Source organism: Capricornis sumatraensis, chromosome 11 (assembly GCF_032405125.1).
Source record: "Capricornis sumatraensis isolate serow.1 chromosome 11, serow.2, whole genome shotgun sequence".
NCBI lineage: Eukaryota > Metazoa > Chordata > Mammalia > Artiodactyla > Bovidae > Capricornis > Capricornis sumatraensis.
In genome coordinates, this window is record NC_091079.1 from 84,016,720 (window position 1) to 84,040,494 (window position 23,775).

General features: G+C 36.3%; 1 protein-coding gene across 2 annotated transcripts in view; it reads right to left on the minus strand.

The window, feature by feature from the left end:
* The window catches only part of VPS13B (vacuolar protein sorting 13 homolog B), a 779,806-nt gene that overhangs the window by 683,423 nt on the left and 72,608 nt on the right, over nucleotides 1-23,775 (minus strand). For both annotated transcript variants that reach the window (XM_068984062.1, XM_068984063.1), the window contains exons 8-14: nucleotides 20,159-20,254; nucleotides 19,565-19,687; nucleotides 18,963-19,100; nucleotides 18,002-18,089; nucleotides 9,484-9,675; nucleotides 4,160-4,329; nucleotides 871-1,065 (exon numbers count right to left, since the gene is read on the minus strand). In XM_068984062.1, the coding sequence (XP_068840163.1) occupies nucleotides 871-1,065; nucleotides 4,160-4,329; nucleotides 9,484-9,675; nucleotides 18,002-18,089; nucleotides 18,963-19,100; nucleotides 19,565-19,687; nucleotides 20,159-20,254 (1,002 nt within the window). The remainder of the gene's footprint in view (nucleotides 1-870; nucleotides 1,066-4,159; nucleotides 4,330-9,483; nucleotides 9,676-18,001; nucleotides 18,090-18,962; nucleotides 19,101-19,564; nucleotides 19,688-20,158; nucleotides 20,255-23,775) is intronic.

Sequence of the window (23,775 nt, forward strand, 5' to 3'; positions counted from 1 at the left end):
CTGAGCAACTGAACTGACTGACTGATACTGGAATGTATTACTTATTTATTTAAAAATAAGAGAGAGAGAGCGATGGAAGAGCTCAACAAAGTCTCCAACAATTAACTTTACATAACTTGATCTAAGGGGCTTCCCTGGTAGCTCAGCCGGTAAAGAATCCACCTGCAATGCAGGAGACCCCAGTTCAATTCCTGGGTCAGGAAGATCCGCTGGAGAAAGGATAGGCTACCCACTCAAGTATTCTTGGGCTTCCCTGGTGGCTTAGCTGGTAAACAATCCACCTGAAATGTGGGAGACCTGGGTTTAATCCCTGGCTTGGGAAGATCCCCTGGAGAAGGAAATGGCTGCCCACTCCTGTATTCTGGCCTGGAGAGTCCATGGGGTCACAAAGAGGCAGACACGACTGATCGACTTTCACAACTTAAAGTAATAAACTTTTCCTTTGCATTAAGAAATTAAGATGGATTCAATAAGAGGAAAATGACTAAAAACAAACATGTTATGCCCACTTTGCAAAACACTGTCTCACATAAATATTCCCTTGAAAGAAATTATGAATTTTTTAAAACATCCTTAGTTTTAAAATTTCTCATTGCTTAAAATCAACGATACATAAAATCTTCAAAAGTTTTAATTGCCGTTATCTTATAAATACCAAGCTATTAACACCAAATAATTGAAGAAATTTTAATACAGGGACATCTTTATTTTTATATTATACTGAATAATGACTATATATATATTTTATTTAAATCTCATCTAATGGGGTACTAATTCTATAAAACTACAACTCCAGAAAAAAAAAAAGATGTATTTGATTCTCCCAAAGCCAACCATATACTAACACACAGGAAAATTCACTTTTCATACCTTAAGGTAGCAATGTGCATAGCAATAATGAAGCAGATTATCAGAAGGCTGAGTAAGGCTGCTGACCACATGCACCAACTGTTCAGCATACATCGGCACAGAATGTTCCAGATTAATTTTATCCACTAGTATCTGAACACAAGGCAAAGGCCGGAGAGACTGGAAGTTTGTAGTATTCATGAAGTTACTTGAATTCTGGAAAATAATAATGATCACTTTATACTTCTGGAGAAATAACTGGTATGCCATGGCCTCTAGAGACACTTCAGAGTGACAAATAATGCAGTGACATCAAATTATCCTAGAAATGATGCTTTCCTATGGGACTCTCTTACCATAACCGAACAGAAACACCTTCTATTTTTAAGTACTCAAGTCGTGCCAATATTTAATTAAGAAAAAGAAAAAAGATTTCAAAGAAGGCCTATTTACTGCAAAATTATCAATGCCCTTTTAGCTAGAGCTTTTTGTTTTTTCAGTCAACTAGAATATTCTAACTACATGCCTCAGTACATTGAAAGTATTCTCTTAACTTGATAATTTCCCCCCAAATCCCAGATATTGCAAAGCCTTTATCTTCTTTCTTTTATTCACATTTAGCTGACTAAAGGACTAAGTGGACTACTCTAGACAATCTGAAAGACACTGACAATAAGCAAAGTTTGTAGGACAGAAAAATTTCTGATCCATATTATATCTACTAATAACAAATAACAAACATGCTAAAGGCTCATAAAGTCCTAAGAATCTCAACGTAGGCTTTGTATTTTTAGTGTTAACAGAATTTTTCTAAGCCTCAGAGTAAATGCAATAAATTTCCACACATCCAGGGTATGAAATTCATTAGCAAGCCATCAACTATGGTCCTTGAACTTATTTCCATACCTGTAACTCTCAATGAGGAACAGTATGACCCTCCAGCCGAAGGTATGTGAAAATATGTGGGAAGGGCAATTTAATTGTTTTGTCTGTCTTTCATCATCACAAAAATAGGGAAACCATACTGGCATTTAGCAGGCATTGGCTAAAGACAGTAAGTGCTACGTGACACTTCTCTAGCCCAAAAGGTCAACAGTGCCATTATTGAGGAACACTGTGCCTAAAACTAAGCTGGACATACAATTCTTCTTTTCTGACTCACAAATAATTTGTAAACCATCATTTATTGAGCAATTACTATATTAAAGGACTTTATTTTGGATTATGAAAATACAGGAGCCCCTGGTGGCTCAGACAGTAAGGAGTCTGCCTGCAATGTCGGAGACCTGGGTTTGATCCCTGGGTCAGGAAGATCCCTTGGAGAAGGAAATGGCAGCCCACTCCGCTATTCTTGCCTGGAGAATCCCATGGATGGAGGAGCCCGGCAGGCTACAGTCCATGGGGTCACAAAAAAGTGGACACGGCTGAGCTACTTCACTTCAGAAGTGAAGATATAATATACAGTAAAGCATACAAATCTTAAACATACAGCTCAACAAATTTCCATGTATGTAATCACCACACATTTCAAGCACACTAGTAGGGCCCCACCAGGGACAGCCAATGTTCTCACCTTGATCATCACAGATTAGTTCTGTCTGTTAGTCAACTTCACTTGAACAAAATCACACATAAGTATATACATATGTCTGCTTCTTTCATTCAACATATCGTCTGATAATTATCTAATGTTCACTCTTTGAGTCAACACATATCATATGGAATGACTATTTTTATTTCTACTCATAACTCTTGTCTTAAGCTCTACATTTTCTGATTCTAAAATAGCCATTCTATCCTTCCTCTGATTGGCAATTAAATAGTGTATCTTTTTTTATCCTCTTTTTTCTAGCTTATGTTACTGTTTTCAGTTCCAGAATTTCATTTTGTTCTTTTTTTAATGCAGTGAAATCTTATGAACGCTTCTACTTTTTTGTTTCTTTCTTCAACTTATTAATCACGGTTACTTTAAAATCCAAGTCTATACTATCATATTTTAATTTTTCTCCTTTAAAATTTTACCAGATGATCTCTTTACCCAGCAACACAATGAATAAATTACCAGTGGCTGACAGAGAACAAATACACAAAATGAAATTAATGCATCTTAATTCTTTGTCATACCCCCACAAGCTCTTATTTAAAGTGTGGACAATGTTTATTTATATAATCATTGTGTCACCATGAAAAGAAATATATCCCCCAAAGTACTAAATTAAAAATAACACATAATACCTTATATGTATATAGCCGATTCAGAAAGCAATACATTGGTTATGGACCTAAAATATTAATCATCTAATAAGTGTTAACAAACATATTCACTGGGTTCCTAATATGTGCAAAATAGTTTAGACACATTATCTCATTGAATATTCTAAATCATTCTAGGAGCTAGGTACTTTGGGGGAAATGTTAAATGCCAGTACCCTGGCAATCTTAAAATCCACGCAGACCACAAAGTAAGGCTTAAACCACAAGAGACCTAATGGCAGAGCATCCTGTGATATTATCAAAACAGGGGAAAATAGAACTACTAAAAGATCGTTTCTCACTCAATTTCTCATCTTGATAAATGCTGCTATGGGAAATTTTCTCATTAGCATCCCTCATTCAGGGGGTTTTCCATCTACTCTTTCAGAGTACACTGTAATTGGAACCAAATCCCTGTCATCAAGGTACCCTACCATGTGTGCTGGAGCTCAGGTGGCAACCTAGATTCAGGGTTGTCCCGAAAGGGAAAAGATGAGCTGACACAATTACTGACTTGCTTTTGCTGTCTATTAAGTAATTAACTATCTGAATCTATCTGGGACTTTTTGCTTCTTTACTGGATGACTATCAGCCTAAATGAAAACTTATAATTTTCTTTTGTTTCTCAGAAAAGGAAGACAAGGGTTAGAGATTAGATATAAAGCAAAGTCTCAAAGGTGTCATAGCTTATACACGGTCTGATATCTACATCCATGTGCTTCACCATTTCTTCATAGAGTTTTGGCTTGATGTTAACCTATCTAATTATACATGTTGTTGTTCAGTCACTAAGTCATGTCCGACTCTTTGTGACCTCATGGAATGCAGCACACCAGGCTTCCCTGTCCTTGCCCATTTGCTCAAATTCATGTCCATTGAGTCACCGATGCTATCTAACCATCTCATCTTACTAAGAATTAACAATCATAGTTACATTGCTTAACATCATCATGGATAACTATATAAAAGATACTCTCTTACACAACTTACTCTTACAGTATCATAGGACCAACAATATGTATATATGAGAAAACAAGTAGTGAATGACAAAGTATACCTTTTCCCCCATAATAACAGGTAGCAAATGATCCAGCAAATTGAATTCAGCCATGAAAATTGTGAAGGTACATTTGAGGAGAGTAACACTTGTATGTCGAGTAGGAATATATTCCTCCAAACAGGCTACTTCCTCAGGATTCAGCGTTGTTTCACTTTCATCCTTAGTATCTAAAATGAAATAATAAAAATTCAATGAAAAATTATTTTTAAATAATTTCCTTAGTTAACTAAAAAATTAATTAGTTCTCCAAATTTGAAGATCAAGACCAGCAAACTTTTTCTATAAAGAGCCACAAAGAAAATACTTTAGGTTTTGTGTGTTTGTTTGTCACAATTATTCAATTCTGCCACAGAATTACAAAAGCAGCCACAGACATAACTGAATGAGTATGACTATGTTCCAATAAAATTTTATCTATAAAAAATGAAAATTAGATTTCATATAGTTTTCATGTGTCACAAAATGTCAACCTTATTTGTATTGAAAAACCCATTATCAACTCATGAGCTGTACAAAAAGAGGCAGTAAGTCATAACTGACCAAACCCCTGATCAAGAGCAACTAAACGTCTCCGGCACTACTGACAGACATACACTTGGGAAAATGGTCTGGAAATATATACTAAAGGTAACATACATAATCACTTTACCTAAGTGATCCTACTCTTAAATTCCCAACAGAAATGAATACATATGTTTATCAGAAGGGATGTACTACAATTTTGGTAGCATCACTACCATAATAACCAAAAACTAAAAACTAACCAAAAACTCATCATCAGTAAAATGGATAAGTAAGTTATGGTATATTCAAAAAAGGGGATACTGAAAGGAAAGGAGAATGAATACCACAAACATAATGTAAACTAAAGTCACAGACAAATGAGTACACACTGTGTGCCTACGTATTCATGAGTTCTAAAATGTGCCAAAAGATATGCTCCAGAGGTTAAGAATCTGCCTGCCAATGCAGGGAGCATGGGGTGACTCTCTGGTCCAGGAAAATCCCACACGACACAGAGCAACTAAGCCAGTGTGCCACAACTACTAAAGCCTGGATGTCTAGACCCTGTGCTCCACAGCCAGAGAGGCCACTGCAGTCAGATGCCTGCACACCATAACAAGGAGTAGCCCTGCTCGCGGCAAGCAGAGAAAGCCAAAGTGCAGTAATACAGTCAAAAATAAACTTAAAAACATTTTTTAATTAAAAAATAATTATTTTATTTTTTAAATAAAATATGCCACAATAAATATAGGATAAGTATGGAGAGTATTTACCCTTGGGGGTCAGAGTAACAATCAAAAGAGGGCAAGGAGTATTCTGCAGTGCTGGTAAGGTTCCATACCCTGAACAGTTAATCATATAGATGTGCCTAAGTTTACAACATCCACAAAATTTTACCCTTAAAATTTTGTGTGCTTTCCAGTACATATATTACATTTAAATGAAATAACTAAAAAAAAGAGTGGAGGAGAACTATTAATTACTCAGAATGAGAACTGCATGTATAAAGTCAATTAGCAGCAGTTTCTTTACATAGGTCATATTTCTGAAATTATAAACTCCTTCAAATAATTCATTTTACATAAACACGTATATGCACATGTGTATGTATGTGTGTAAATAGCATAATCCAACTGTGGAAGAAACTGCAAATGGCTTTTAACAAAAAAAAAAAATCTGAATTTTAAGTCAAGTGGATGGACTCCTTCTAGAGAACTTATTTTCCAACCTCCCTGGCTGCAGGGTACAAGGACAACTACTAAGTCTGGGTCAATGAGATGACTGAGCCATGTCATTAAATGAAACTACATACCTAATATTTTCTCTTACCCCACTTGATACAGATTAAAATCAGACACTGTAATGCTGGGGCAACATTGAGCATGCAGAAGAGGTGTACCTCACATGGCAGGAAAACAAGATAGAAGGAATTCTGGGTCTAAGACAATATCATCAAACAGTCACCCTAGTCTCCTGGATTACCTACCAGTGTTGGCTTTAACATGATAAAAATTAATCATATACTGTTTTTTGTGTGAACATTAGTTTTCATTTCTCTAGGTTAAATGCCCAGGAATGCAGTTGCTGGCTACATGGCAGCCGCATGTTAAGTTTTTTAAAAATCTGTCAAACTGTTCTTAGGAGTGGCTGCACCATTTTACATTCTTAGCAGTAATGAATCAGTAATCTAGCCTTCTTCACATCCTCCACAACATTTGGTGTTGACACCATTTTCTGTACATACTATCCTCAGTTCAGTCGCTCAGTAGTGTCCAGCTCTTTGAGACCCCATGGACTGCAGTACGCCAGGCTTCTCTGTCCATAATCAGCTTCTGAAGCTTGCTCAAACTCATGTCCATCGAGGCAGTGATGCCATCCAACCATCTCATCCTCTGTCATCCCCTTCTCCACCTGCCTTCAATCTTTCCCAGCATTAGGGTCTTTTCTAATAAGTCAGCTCTTCACATCAGGTGGCCAAAGTATTGGAGCTTCAGCTTCAGCATCAGTCCTTCCAATGAATATTTAGGGTTTTTTTTTTTTAGGATAGACTGGTTTGATCTCTTTGCCGTCCAAGGGACTCTGAAGAGTCTTCTCCAGCACTACAGTCCAAAGGCATCAATACTTTGGCATTCAGCCTTCTTTATGGTCCAATTCTCACATTCATACATGACTAGTGGAAAAACCATAGCTCTGACCACAGGGAACGCTGTCAGCAAAGTAATGTCTCTGCTTTTTAATATGCTGTCTAGTTTGGTCATAGCTTTTCTTCAAAAGAGAAAGTGTCTTTTAATTTCATGGCTGCCATCACCATCTGCATCTGATTTTGGAGTCCAAGAAAATAAAGGCTGTCATTCTTTCCATGGTTTCCCCACCAACTTGCCATGAAGTAATGGGACCGGATGCCATGATCTTCGTTTTTTTTAATGTTGACTTTTAAGCCAGCTTTTTCACTCTCCTCTTTCACTTTCATCAAGAGGCTCTTTAGCTCCTCTTCACGTTCTGCCCTAAGGATGCTGTCATCTGCATATCTGAGGTTATTGATATTTCTCCCAGCAATCTTGATTCCATCTTGTGCTTCATCCAGCCTGGAATTTCACATGATGTACTCTGCAAAGAACTTAAACAGGGTGAAAATACACAGCTTAGACATTCTCATTTGCAATTTGGAATCAGTCCATTGTTCCATGTCCCATTCTAACTGTTGCTTCTTGACCTGCATACAGATTTCTTCATTTCAGTTCAGTTCAATCGCTCAGTCATGTCCAACTCCTTGCAACCCCATGAATGCAGCACGCCAGCCCTCCCCGAGTTCACCAACTCCCGGAGTTCACCCAAACTCATGTGCATCAAGTTGGTGATTTCTTAGGGGGCAAGTAAGGTGGTCTGGTATACCCATCTCTTGAAGAATTTTCCACAATTTGTTGTGATCCAAACAGTCAAAGCCTTCAGTGTAGTCAATGAAGCAGATGCTTTCCTGGAATTCTCTTTTCTATCATCCAATGGATGTTGGCAATTTGATCTTTGGTTCCTCTGCCTTTACAAATTCCAGCTTGAACATCTGGAAGTTCTCTGTGTACGTACTGTTGAAGCCCAGTCTGGAGAATTTTGAGCATTACTTTGAGTGTGAGATGAGTGCAATTGTGCAGTAGTTTGAACATTCTTTGGCACTGCCTTTTTCTGGGATTGGAATGAAAATTGACCTTTTACAGTCCTGTGGCCACTGCTGAGTTTTCCAAATCTGCTGGCATATGGAGTGCAGCACTTTCACACCATATTTTAGGATTTTAAATAGCTCAGCTGGAACGCTATCACCTCCACTAGCTTTGTATATAGTCATGCTTCCTAAGGCCCACTTGACTTCATACTGAAAGGTGTCTGGCTCAAGGTGAGTGATCACACCATGATGGTTACCTGGGTTATTAAGATCTTTCTTTCGTATAGTTCTGTGTATTCCTGACACCTTTTCTTAATATCTCCTGCTTCTGGTAGGCTCATCCCATTTCTGTCCTTTATTGTGCCCATCTCTACATGAAATGTTCCCTTGGTATCTCGAATTTTCTTGAAGAGATCTCTAGTCTTTCCCATTATACTGTTTTCCTCTGTTTCTTTGCACAGATCACTTAGAAAGGTTTTCTTATCACTCCTTGCCATTCTTTGGAACTCTGCATTCAGATGGATATCTCTTTCCTTTTCTCCTTTGCCTTTTGCTCTTCTACTCATCTCCGCTATCTGTAAGGCCTCCTCAGACAACCATTTTGCCTTTTTGCATTCATTTTTCTTAGGGATGGTTCTGATCACCACCTCCTGTACAATGTTATGAACCTCAATTCACAGTTCTTCAGGCACTCTATCAGATCCAATCCCTTTAATCTCCTTGTCACTTCATACTGTACAATCTACTGTACAAATTACAATACAATCGTGATTTGATTTAGGTCATACTTGAATGGTCAAGTGGTTTTCCCTACTTTCTTCAATTTAAGTCTGAATTTGGCAATAAGGAACTCATGATCTAAGCCACAATCAGCTCCTGGTCTTGCATTTGCTGACTGTATACAACATCTCCATCTTCCACTGCAAAGAATATAATCAATCTGATTTCGATACTGACCATCTGGTGATATCCATGTGGAGAGTCATCTCTTGTGTTATTGGAAAAGGGTGTTTCCTATGATTAGTTCATTCTCTTGGCAAAACTGTTAGTCTTTGCCCTGCTTCATTTTGTACTTCAAGACCAAACGTGCCATTACTCCAGGTAATTCTTGACTTTCTACTTTTGCATTCCAGTTTCCTATGATGAAAAGGACATCTTTTTTTGGTGTTAGTTCTAAAAGGTCTTGTAGGTCTTTAAAGAACAGTTCAACAGGATGAGTGGTTGGGTCAGACTTCGATCACTGTGATACTGAATGGTATCATTCCTAGCACTCATCAGTATGACTGGCATGGAGCACACATTCAAACAAGCTGCAAAAAAGGAATTCATGAACATACCAAGCATTTATGGCACTGTGTTATGTGATTTTACAGGCACTAATCTTTGGATGAAGGTTCTATTAGCTCTTATTTTAAATACATCATTTGTATTTGCATGTGTGTGTTAGTCGCTCAGTCGTGTCTTTGCAACCCTCCTCTGTCCATGAAATTTCCCAGGCAGGAATACTGGAGTGGGTTGCCATTTCCTTCTCCAGGGGATCTTCCAGACCCAGGGATCAAACCCAGGTCTCCTACATAGCAGGTGAGATGCTTTACCATCTGAGCTACTAGGGAAGTGTCATTAAATCAACTTGCAAGAGATTCAAAATTAAGCCAAAACAAACCTGGTTTTAGTCTACTGTATGGTTCATATTCATGTTCCAAGGCACAAACAACCATTTTTAAAATTCTGTGTACTGCACTGCTGTCCAAGCGAAAATCAAGAGGACCTATTACAAGGCTTTTGGTAGACTTTTCCTGAGCTGTTCCCAAATCTTCACTCTTCCCTGAAGAAAAGTCTTGTTGATTTGCAGAACCTACAAGAAGCCAAAATTCATATTAATATTGTAAGCATCAATCAGATATATCAAGTATGTATTTTAACATTACTCTTATCTTTTCAGCTTAGAGCTTACTGCCTTAAGAAAATTCTACATCAGGTAGATACATAGAACCTGCTGATCTATTTTTCTTTATGCAGAAGAGATGTTATCAACAAGGAAACCAGTTACTTTAAAAAACAATTATTCCTGTTATCTATTTACTGTTGTAAGATCTGCCATAAAACTAAAATTCTTGAAAAATTATTCTCAGACATTTAACTGGCCTATACCCAGTAATTCTGCAGACAAAACTATTATGTTGACTGGGAAGTCAGATTCTGGAAGAAGTTGCATTTTACTACTATTTTATCTTAGAAGTTTCACTGAAAAATTGATTGTTTAAAACTACATGTTCAAAGATGACTTGAGAGTTTTATAATGACCATGGAAGTAAACAATAGGTATTACCCACTTTGAACTTTTTCTAGAATAAAATCACTATGGTCATGCTCCAAGGATGGAAGCCAACTTCCTCAATCCCTTATCTGCCCATATATCAAAGAGGAACCAAGGCTGTTTTCTAAAGAAAATCTTGGCTCAACCTATAGGTATTTCCTTTTATCTAGTATGTCCACACTTACATAAAATATAAATTCACTATTTTAAGTGATAACATACAGTAATTTCAATTCTTGAGTCTTATGTTTATTCAAACAAAAATAGGAAAGCAAAACTTTCTAGCATTTTACTACTTTTAGTTAAACACAAAAATTCTCCATCCACGTCCACTTTTTAATAACTTTTTAAAAAGTACATTTCCTTCATTTCAGAAAAAAGGAGTCCTGCTCAGTCTCTAGTTTCAGTACCACATACAAAAAATATTTATTATTTATACATTCTTAACAAGATGACTATATACAAATGGAAATGTCACAAATAAACAAATGAAGTTAATCTTAAAATATATTTTATGATACACATAAATAATATTGAATCACATTACAAATTAGGTGAAAATAACATTATCATGAACATAAAAAAGAAATCACTTTCCATAGATAAACCAGGTATTTCCAGAGTTACCTGTTAGGATGAGGCAACTTGAAGATAATCAGAAGGACTCTGGTTGGAAATCAATATAATCTAAAACAAGGCAAATATCCTGCTTTTGAGTGCTGCAGGAGCTTCTAGGCTTCTTTTTGAAACTGACACTTCATAAGAAGACCATTCTTTTAGACATCAGATTGTCTCTAAAACAATGAAGTCTAGAGGATTCTTTTTTTTTTTTTTTCCAGATAATGCAACTTGACTACAATGCAGTTTAAATTTAGATGCCAGTCGCTTATCTAAAAGGTAAAACTGTGACTGACTTTCAGCTGCATCTTTTCAGCAAGGTATTTTACTCATGCCCACCTCGATATGTTTGGTAATTCCAGCCCCCTGAATGTTTGGTATTCTTGTTAAGAGTAAAGATAATACCCAGTTAGCCTAAGGATAATAGAGGACTTGCCAGTCTGTCCATGGAGAATTTTGAGCATTACTTTGCGAACATATGAGATGAATCCAATTGTGAGGTAATTTGAACATTCCTTGGCATTGCCTTTCTTTGGGATTGGAATGAAAACTGACCTTCTCCAGTGCTGTAGTCACTGCTGAGTTTTAAAAATTGGCTGGCATATTGAGTGCAGCACTTTAACAGCATCATCTTTTATGGTTGAAATAGCTCAACTGAATTTCATCACCTCCACTAGCTTTGTATGTAGTGATGATTCCTAAGGCCCACTTGACTTCGCATCCCAGGATGTCTGGCTCTAGGTGAGTTATCACACCATCGTGGTTATCTGGGTCATGAAGATCTTTTTGCATAGTTCTTCTGTGTATTCTTGCCACCTCTTCTTAATATCTTCTGCTTCCGTTCTAGGTCCATACCATTTCTGTCCTTTATTGTGCCCATCTTTGCAGGAAATATTCCTTTGGTATCTCTAAATTTTCTTGAAGAGATCTCTAGTCTTTCCCATTCTATTGTTTTCCTCTATTTCTTTGCACTAATCACTGAGGAAGGCTTTCCTATCTCTCCTTGCTCTTCTTTGGAACTCTGCATTCAGATGGGTAAATCTTATCTTTTCTCCTTTGTTTTTCGCTTCTCTTCTTTTCTCAGCTATTTGTAAGGCCTCCTCAGACAACAATTTTCCCTTTTTCCATTTCTTTTTCTTAGGGATGGCCTTGATCACTGCCTCCTGTACAATGTCACAAACCTCCATCCATAGTTCTTCAGGTACTCTATCAGATCTAGGCCCTTAAATCTATTTCTCACCTCCACTGTATAATCGTAAGGGATTTAAGTCATACCTGAATGGTCTAGTGGTTTTCCCTACTTTCTTCAATTTAAGTCTGAATTTGGCAATAAGGAGTTCATGATCTGAGCCACAGTCAGCTCCCAGTCTTGTTTTTGCTGACTGTTTGGAGCTTCTGCATCTTTGGCTGCAAAGAATATAATCAGATTTCGGTATTGACCATCTAGTGATGTCCACGTGTAGAGTCTTCTCTTGTGTTGCTGGAAGAGGGTGTTTGCTATGACCAGTGTGTTCTCTTAGCAAAACTGTTAGACTTTGCCCTGGTGCATTCTGTACTCCAAGGCCAAATTTGCCTGTTATTCCAGGTATCTCTTGACTTCCTACTTTTGCATTCCAGTCTCCTATAATGAAAAGGACATCTTTTTTGGGTGTTTGTTAGTTCTAGACGGTCTTGTCGGTTTTCATAGAAACATTCACCTTCAGCTTCTTCAGCATTACTGGTTGGGGCATAGACCTGGGTTACTGTGATATTGAATGGTTTGCCTTGGAAGTGAACAGAGATCATTCTGTCATTTTTGAGATTGCACCCAAGTACTGTATTTCAGACTCTTTTGTTGACTCTGAGGGCTACTTCATTTCTTCAAAAGTGAGAAGAAATTTGTGCTACAGTAGTAGATATAATGGTCATCTGAGTTAAATTCACCCATTCCAGCCCATTTTAGTTCAATCATTCCTAAAATGTCGATGGTTCACTCTTGCCATCTCCTGTTTGACCACTCCCAATTTGCCTTGATTCATGGACCTAACATTCCAGGTTCCTATGCAACATTGTTCTTTAGAGCATTGAACTTTACTTCCATCACCAGTCACATCCACAGCTGGGTGATGTTTTTGCTTTGACTCTGTCTCTTCTCTGGAGTTACTTCTCCACTGATCTCCCATAGCATATTGGGCACCTACCGACCTAGGGAGTTCACTTTCAGTGTCTGATCTTTTTGTCTTTTCATACTGTTCATGGGGTTCTCAAGGCAAGAATACTAAAATGTTTGCCATTCCCTTCTCCAGCAGACCACATTTTATTAGAACTCTCTATCAGGACCCTTCCATCTTGGGTGGCCCTACACAGCATGGCTCATGGTTTCATTCAATTAGCCAAGGCTGTGGTCCATGTGATCAATCTGATTAGTTTTCTGCGATTGTGGTTTTCATTCTGTTAAGGCTAAAAGGCTTATGGAAGCTTCCTGATGGGAGACACTGACTGAGGGGAAAATTGGGTCTTGTTCCGATGGGCAGGGCCATGCTGCGTAAATCTTTAATCCAAGTTTTTGTTGATGGGCAGGGGCTGTGTTGGCCAAACTATGGTGGAAATAATGAAGATAATGAGACCTCCTTCAAAAGGTCCCATGCATGCACTGGCGCACTCAGTGCCTCTGACCCTGCACCAGGCCACGGCCAAGCCATGCCTCCACCAGAGACTCCTGGACCCTCACGGGCAAGTCTGGGTCAGGCTCTTGTGGGGTCACTGCTCCCTTCTCCTGGGTCCTGGAGTGCACTAAGTTTTGTTTGTTTCCTCCAAGAGTCTGTTTCCCCAATCCTGTATAAGTTCCAGTGGCTCTATGGTGGGGTTAATGGCGACCTCCTCCAAGAGGGCTTATGCCATACCCAGGTCTGCTGCACCCAGGCTCCTGCCCCTGGGGCAGGCCACTGCTGACCCATACCTCCACTGGAGACAGTCAAACACTCAAAGGCAGGTCTGGCTCAGTGTCTGTGGAGTTTCCTAGTGCACATAAGATTTCGTATGAGCCCTCCAATCATCTCTGGTGGATATGGGGTTTGATTCTAAATGCGATTTCACCTCTCCTTGTTGAGGCTTCTCCTTTGCCCTTGGACGTGGGGTATATTTTTTTGGTGGGATCCAACATTCTCCTCGGAGAAGGCAATGGCAACCTACTCCAGTACTCTTGCCTGCAAAATCCCATGGACAGAGGAGCCTGGTAGGCTGCAGTCCATGGGGTCACTAGGAGTTGGACACGACTGAGCAACTTCATTTTCATTTTTCACTTTCATGCATTGGAGAAGGAAATGGCAACCCACTCCAGTGTTCTTGCCTGGAAAATCCCAGGGACAAGGGAGCCTGGTGGGCTGCCGTCTATGGGGTCACACAGAGTTGGACACAACTGAAGCGACTTAGCAGCAGCAACAACATTCTCCTGTCAATGGTTGTTCAGCAGCGAGTTGTAATTTTGGAGTTCTTGCAGGAGAAGATGAATACACGTCCTTCTATTCCATCTTCTCATCTCAGGTGTGAAAGTGAAAGTCACTTAGCCGTGTCTGACTCTGAGACCCCATGGACTACATAGTCCACGGAATTCTCCAGGCCAGAATGCTGGAATGGGTAGCCTTTCCCTTCTCCAGGGGATCTTCCCAACCCAAGGATTGAACCCAGGTCTCCTGCATTGCAGACAGATTCTTTACCATCTGAGCCACAAGGGAAGCCAAATTTGAATTACAGAAACAAATTAATATCAAGTCTCAACAAATCAGGAATTTAGATAAAATATTTCTCTGAAGAATTCAAAATTAACCTCTTGAGAATTCAAAATATTTTCCTTTAGGTTTATAAATACTAAAAATTCCACAAATTTCCTGTTTCAAGTAATCCAAGAAAGAAGAAATCTGAACAGAGCAGGGACAAATGCAAGCTGTAGAGTTAAACTAGCTGGGTTCAAATCCCACATATATGCTGTGTGATCTTGGCCAAGTTATGAAATCTGTATAGGACTGGCTTTTTCCTCATCTGGAAAATGGGGATATTGGTATCTACCTTACAGGGTTATTACAAAGATTAAATAAACTAATATACATAAAAACATCTAGAAGAGTGCCTTCCATTTAAAACCATTCAACAAATACTAGCTATTATTATCACCATCACTATATTATAAATGAATATAGATTCACAATGAGAAAAAAAAAAAACATGAAAGCAGCTACCAAAAAGCAGGCAACAAATAAATGAACAAATTGTTGGGTGAATGAAAGAACATATTTTTAATGTACATGTGACATTCACAAGTTAAATTAACAGTGGATTTTTATTATTTTTTCTCAAAAATATTATCTGCTCACACACCTAAGAAAGTGTGTAAGCAGTGAACCAAAACGACGACCACAAATCTCAGAACAGCAGTTTCCTACAGTGAGGGAAGGAGAAGACCTGGTGGAAGAGGAACACAAAGGGTGCTCGCAACACCGGCATCATCCTGTTACTCGGCTCATGCAGGAAACACAGGTGCTTATATTTCTTTGCTATTCTGTACACAAGCGTACAGAACCTTTCTGTTTGTATGTTATGATCTAAAATTTTGTTTAAAAAGTTAAAGATTAAGATATACAACAATGCATAGTATTCACAGGAATGAAGTAAATGAATAATTCTAAAGTTAACAAACTACCAGCATGTCTCTCAGAAAATAAATATGCATCCTAAGTAAATATAAAATCATGTGTCAATCTTTTAAAAACTTTAGAAGCAAATATATACAAATAAAACTTTCAGTGTGAGGTTTCCTTTACTTGAAAGGCAGACTACCTCAAACTTCGCCTCCTCAGATAATACCAAAGACACAGCACCTGCAGAAGACACCACACTAAACAAGAAGAAACCTATCAGCTTACTTTTGGCAACTACAATACAATAAAAGTTTGCCAAGCTCTTAGAACAGAGACTTTGGAATTGCACTTTCTTATACAATTATCCCTTCTTTTCAAAAGTTAGCTTTAGGCCATTTTTCTTTCACAGAAGTTCTACATTAATACCTGTTCCCCTAATCAAAAGAAATCTGAAGAGAATTTTTACTTCTACATAAAAAGGTGAAAATAGCATTCACCATTTGTCTCACAGTGAAGCATTTCACAGGCAGCCCCAGCATGGAGAGGGGGCTCCAGCAAGCTCCTTCCCCAGGAACTACATCATTCAGAATCTTAGTATCAAGCCACCATAGCTGTGAACTGTGTCTCTGAGCATCTGAGCTTTATCTCCATTTATTCTGTACATCCATTAACAAGGTCTGCAGTTAGGTAACTGCTTCTTCATTTTATACCATTTCGGACTACCAGCGGTTTCATACCAATGCTGTAGTGGAAGAAACCTGAAACATCTCTACCAATGTCCACGGGTACCTCAAAACACATCCTTTCCTCCAAATATCTTCCTTTTTTGTCTCTATCTTCTGTAATGATTATCACTATCTTCCAAGTAACTCAAGACCAAACTGGGTCAACTACTTGAATTTTATTTTTAAATAAACCAATGCGAAGGCAGTGAGAATTTTAAGCACAGAATTAAACCAGTCTGATTGCAGTATGGATCATAGGAGGGTAAGAGTGGAAAGAGAAAGCCAGTGAAAAAGCTGCTAGAATCTAGAGATGATAAAAGAATGGATGAGAGCATTAATGGTGGAACTTAAGAAAAGATAGATTCAAGAGAGATTCTATAGATAAGATGTGATGAAATGTTCTGAAGGGCTGGATGTTAGGAGAGAAAGTGTGATGGATGATTCTCAGATTTCTGGCTTGCACAACTAAAAGAGAGCAGGTAAATATTCTAATAAGAAAACCACGAAAATGGGTTTCCCAGGTGGCTCACTGGTAAAGAATCTGCCCGCCAATGCAGGGGACACAAGAGATGTGGGTTCAATCCCCGGGTCAGGATGGTCTCCTGGAGTAGGAAATGGCAACCCACTCCAGTATTCTTGACTGCAAAGTTCCACGGACAGAGCCTGGAGGGCTACAATCCATACAGTCACAGAGTCAGACACGACTGAGCATGCAAGAGCAACAGAACCATGAAAACAGGAGAAAAGTAGTAGGTGGATGTGTGTGTGTATGCTAGTCACTCAATCACATCCAACTCGTAATCCCATTGACTGTGGACATGAGGGTATCAAGGATTCAATTTTGACATTCAATGCTGAGATATTTATGAGACACAGAAGTGAAAGTGTCAATTGTGCATGGCATATATTTAATTCTACATTTTAAAGAGTAAGTATGGACCAAAAATACAAATATGGGCTTCAACAACATATAGAAGGTACCCAAATCCATGAAAAAGAATCAGATTACTTCAGGAAGAGTTTAGGGAAAGAAGTGAATCCAAGATCTGACCAATGAGAACACCAACATTTAGAAATCCATTTTGAAAAGAGGAAGCAGAAAATTACTGCTCTTGCCTTCTGTTTTCATCTAACAAAACTTAACAATCCTTCAAGATCAACTCCTCTACAAAGTCTTCTCACCTGGACCTCTTTTAGCTGTCTGTTTATAATACTATCTCTAACAAGCTACATTCAAATCATTTATTTAAGTGCATAAATACTACTTATTGCTTTCTCGAGAAAGGCACTGCTCTTCTTTGCATTCATAATATCTAATTCATCATCTAACACAAAGAAATCATGTAATAAAATATGAAAAATTAACAAAATATGGTGACCCTATTTCAACTAAGTTTTCAATATGAAAAAGAGTCAGAATAATAAGCACAACATAGTACAGTTAAATTTCTGAAATCATTTGATTGTTAATATAATGAATGAAACATAATAAAATAAGACTGTGTCCATAATTTCTAGAAAAAGATATTTCTACTTTTGTTTGCAACAAGCTCTTTTTTTAATAAAAGGATCTATTTAACCTCCAAAATGTACTTAAATACAGAAAAGGAAATGTTCATGCTCTTTGACAACATGAAATTTGATGTATCAAAATTTTTAATATGTGGTACATATTAAAAACTAATTCTAGTTAATAATACAAAATATAGTATTTTCAATCAGCACAAAGAAAGGACTAAAAATGTTAAGAATCTATGAAAATTCTAACATGACATTAAATTATTCCCCAAAGTAACAAAAGATAACTCTGATGTTACAGAGTGCAATTAGTCCAGGACCAATTGATGCTAAAGAAGTCCTATTTCTGTTGGTCAAGCAAAGGCAAACATAAAGGAAAGAAACCAGTACCTTTGCCAGTGGTATTCTCCATTGTATACAGGTAATCCATGTAAAATGCCCCGAACCTTTGCATTCCAGCTATCTCAGTATATGTCTCCTGCCAACAAAGCAAAGCAAACAGAACACACATTGTATAGAACAGACTACTGGGTTAAAAACCTGACAGGTCAAGAATCAGACATACATCCTTATGGAGAACATGTACCAACTCAAAAGATTACCAAAACATAAAGAAGAACAGCGGTTACCCAAAGAATTCACTTCTAAAAAAGGCAGTATTACCTCTATTGTAGACCACACAAAAGGACATCTATAATTCTACTAGACAATTTCACCACTTTGTCAACAATGTCTGGTTAATGAATACCTACAATGGAGCAGGGCAGTATGGTCTTAACCTTTATCACCATCACAAAACTGTCTAATATATACTCTCAAATAGACTCAATCGTTAATATTTCAGTACACTTATATGAAACAGTTCAAACACTAAAAAATACTAAAATATCTTTAAATGTATGTTAATTGTGCAGGTCAAAATTAAATACTTTACTTTCAACTATAAAATTAAGTCTGTAGAAACTGTAATTACTACATTAATTCTTGGTACATTTTTTGAATTTTAAATTTATTTCATAAAAAGTACATTAATATAATCTTATATGAAAAATTCAAATAAGACTAAGACAAACAAACAGTAAAATGTGAAATTATTCACGTCTTTTCATTAATCCCATACTTCAAAAGTAACTGAAATGAAAAGAAATAATTATACATCTTTCCGCCATGACTATTTTAACAGTAAGGAATGGATAAATAAACTAATAGATACAGAAGCTGTATAAAAATATTCTAGATGTTTGAATAAACAACTAGCATTCAGAACAGATTACTGGGAAAGAAACATGGCAAGCACAAGGATTCCACCCCAGCACAACCTAGAATTCAGCTCAAAAATACATGCGCTGACCTTATGTGTAGCTGCATCCAAGATAAATTCTGCACGAGTACCATTATTTTCTGGGCTTCGGTAATCAAACAATGAATTTGTGAGGTATGTCAAACCTTTTATACTCAAATTTTCACCACAAACGAAGAAACAGGCTTCCTGAAAATAAATGCAAAATTTTTGAACAGGAGGAAAATTGTTAAAGAAAATAAAACGTTGGTTTTGTAACACCAATTCAGTAGTCAACAGAAATTATTACAACTTGAAGTCCTGTAAAAAGGCAAGGAATGCTGTCTCCATCTTCACTGCCTATTTTGGCAAAGAACATTTTAACAAACCAAAGAGGAACTCCAAGTAGCTGCCATAAACAAGAAAGAAGAAACATTTATGAATTGGAAAGAATTTGGAACTACTGTCCAGGTGTTAAGTACTACCAACTTTCTCAATTCCCCTGAGCTCTATAATTTCTTACAGGGGAAAACAGTAAAGTTCCCCTCTGAAGCCACAGATATATGCAGCCTCACAGATTTTTTTTGGTATAGTTAAACACTTCAATAAGCACCTCATTATCCCTGCATTCTATCCAAAAAAAAAAATGGAGAAACGGGGAGATTTTGACTTACGGTTTCACTTCTATTCATATTCTCTTCAAAATCTTTAACACCCATAATTCCTTTAAGGCACGTGGCTCTGCAACCCACAAAACCAATCTGGCAATCAAAGAAAGGCTCTCCCATCATAAGGGCCTATAGAAGGAAAAGAAGGATTATGAACTTGAATTTCAACAAAAATGTTACAGGCTTTCCTTGTAGAATTTCTAAATCAGCTGAGACATCTTTAGGATTATGACCTTTCCAAATTTATTCTCAGATTACAAACCTGATTAAAAAAAGAAGCATCTAATTTGTCTCTGTATCCTGAAACCTTTGTATCCTCAATGACTGGCACTTGAAGAAAATTAATCCACACATAGCTATGAGCACACACAAGTCAAATGAAAAAATGAAAGAATAAACTAATGTTGCATATTCCAGTAAAATCTTCAGTAAAGAATATTTTTTTCAGTCAATAGTACTGATCACCAAAATAGAAATACAAAGCTATAAATATAATTTTAAACATACAATTTATGATTTAAAAAACCTGTATTTATTAAATATTAACCTTAAAGACCATTCCAAAGATTTCTGAAAGTACATTCAATGTTGATGGATTACCTCAACGGTAGTTCCTTCTTGTTCCCAACATAATACTTCTTTAGATTTTACTTTTTGAGGGCTGTAATAACTACTCTCGGCTTGCATTTCAGTAAGCTATGAAACAATATAAGAAGATTAAGTAAGTCAAATTAGTATTAAATGGCAATAAACTGTCATTATTATGATGAATTGATGGAAATAAGGCCAATTTTAAGATTCGGGAAATTTAATTATTAAGCAGGAAAACAGGTGCAACAAAAACAGCTGTAACAGATTATCCATGGTATAAAGGTTGAATATGCTAGTCTACTAAGATCATACAGAGAATATAAATACTTTACTTTTATTTAACTCCTTTTTGTTAATATTGCTTAAAAAGCCAAAAGCTATGTAGCTATAATAGTTCCATACTCATAAAATGGTTCATATATTCTGTGAAACATTTATGCATATTTTAACCTCATTCTATCTTTACTAATTTATTCAATCAGCTTTAGTTCAATCATTTCTAAGATTTCTACCAATCTGCACTTTTAAAGAAAGCTGGGAAGAAACACAGATTCAACAAAACTTTTTTAGTTCTAGGAGGGAAACAGATCCAAGCACTTTACTTTCAAAGTATGTAATCTCATGGTATGTGCCACGGACTCACTCAAGCATGCAAATATTTACTGAGTGCCTGCTCTATAACAAGGATTAACCTAGATGCTAACAAAACTATATATATATGTATGTATATATATATATATATATATGCATGCATGCTCACTTCCCTGAAACTCACAGCATATTATTTCTACATACTAAAAAATTACATAATTGAAATTATTGTTAAAAGAAATTTTTCTAAACACCATGTGGTACCCTGCTTTGGATCATGTCACAAAAAAAGTCATGAAATTAAAGTCTGTAACTTACTGGTAATACACCAACACTGGCTTCCTAGTTTTGACAAATGCACTGTGATAGTGTAAGATATTAATAATACAGTAAACTGGGCAAGGAAATGTATGTGAACTCTCTGTACTAAGCATCTCTGAATTTTCCTGTAAATCTAAAACTATTCCAAAATAAAGATATTACTTAAAAAAACAAACATATTCTGCTCATGTTTACTAATAATTGATGCTTACTAATGACTAATAAAGTTGCCTTTATTCTTATGAAATGGATATATTCTTCGAACTTAAATGCAAAATCAAAGATAACATTTTTTAAAAGTACCTTTATGTCATATCGAACTTATTGAACTGAAAAGCTACAATTCTAAGCATGATAACCTCTTGAAAACCTTAGGAATCAATAAATTATTGTCAAATTTTACAACAATAAGTTTTTATATAAGGCTTTATTTCTTGGATGCTCCTAGAACTGGTATACATGATGCTGCTGTTTCAAAGTACAGTTCTATAATCTAAAATGCTTAAGCAAAATTGAATATTTTAGTTGATTGCCGTTCAGCTGTCTACAGTTATTGTAGCAAAAAAGCAATTAATTGATTAAAAGAACTCAAACATTACAAGAACAATTTTCAACATTATTTTTTAAATGCTACGTTTAATTTGGCATGATTTTTGTTGGATTGATATCAACTGTTCAGAATGCTAATGCAGAAACATGACCTTATTTTCTGACCAAACTATGAACCATAGATTAATTCCATACATTCTTCAAACCCAAGCTGAACAATGAATTCTAATGTTTTCCTCCTAAATATCAACATATTTCCCTTAGAGAAACAAAAGTGCTTTAAAGATATATTGACTAATGACAAATAACACCCAAAAAGTCTATAAAAGTTTTGTATATAAAATGTCTATTCTGACTGACTCGATTTAATACAATTCTTCTCATCAGTGAAGTTAATAGAAACATTACCAGAATGATTTCAAATTTAAAAGTAAACATGTAAAAGTCACCAGAAAAGACAGTACTTTACTAGCCAATCCTTGGCTTCACTCATAAACTTAAAATAAAAATAACTGCACTTGGATCATCTAAAACTGGCAAGACATCTAGCAACAATTTGCAACGGTTGTTTTTCTGTTATATTTTTAAAGAGTCTGTTCTATCATTTTTATTTTTTTCAGATTGGCCCATATCCTTTTAATTTAAACAAAGCTAAATCAGTGAATTTCAGATGCAAAATTTGTTTCATAAAATTCAGAAATAATAAACAATAGTGTTAAAATAGTAGAGGTAACGTTTACATTATTTATCATTTCTTTCCCAAACTATCCCCCTTCCAAAAAAGAATCTTTTAAATTAATTAAGTCATGACTAAACTTCTGTTGAAAATTTCTCTACATTTTTGACCTCTGTCAAATGAGAAAATATGGAATAAGTTTAATTAGAAAAATCTTCAAACACTACTTATTTTAAAATATTTTTAATCTACCATCTGCTAGTTATAAATTATACAGCTTTACTACTAATTGAAAAAGCTTATATCAAGCAGTTAAACAATCTAAAGTAAATTTAAAACATCAAAGCAGAAATGGTTTTTCATTGCTACGTTTCTAGTATCTAACAGTTGCCTGGAACAGTACATGTATTACTACTTCTACAGGCTGGACACATGAGTTTATCTTTTTCAGAAAAGTGCATCCATAGAAAAAATAAATCCACAAAGACAAATAAAATCAAAGAAAAATAATCTAAAAGAGCATCCCAAAATTTAGAAAAATGCTAAGTTAGATAAGCAGATGCGTAGATGGATAGATGCTGCTGCTGCTAAGATGACTATGTACCAATGCTGACAATGAACTAGACAATTTCCGAGAGCTAGAGATACAACTAGTCTTTTTTCAAGTTACTACTTACTAAGTTTTGCGTACTATCAAAAGAGAATAGCCACTATTTTCTGAAAAGACTAGTATTCCTTCATCTGTCTAATGGACATTTAAGTTGTTTCAACTTTCTTGCCATTGTAAACAGTGCTTTTATGAAGATTCACGTACAACTACTTGTTTGAGTTCAAACAAAGATTTTTCTTATTAAAACTATTTCATATTTTCTAATTTGACAAAAGTTAAAAAGAACTCAATTCTTTTTACTATATAGCTAGGAGTATAATTGTTTGGTCATTGATAATTCTTCATTTAACCTTTTGAGGAACTGCCGATTTTCCATGGTGACTGCACCATGTTACATTTCCAGCAGTCTTCCCATTTGTTTTAAAATAACTCCAACTAAGATTCCACCAGTGTCAAATCACCATTCTGGTCAAAATCACCAATAATTTCCACATTGACAAATCTAATGAATTCATTCTCACAGATGACTTACTCAGGCCATTATAAAACATTTATGACACTTAGCTTCCAGACAGGCACTCTATTGGTTTCCCATCTAGATCATTAGTCACTAATTTTCCAAATCCCTCACTGACTTCTCAAAAGCTAAACTCCTGAAATTCATCACAAGCCGAATCCTCTCACGTGCATATGCTCAGTGGTTTGCAACTCTGTGGGACCCTATGGACTGGAACCCATTAAGCACCTCTGTCCATGGGATTTCAGATGAGGGGACATGTAATTTTATGAAGCAAGGATAGTTAGACTCCATCTCACATCTACTAAATGTAAAATAAGCTAGATTCTTACTAGAAGTCAAAATTTAAGCATTAAAGTTGA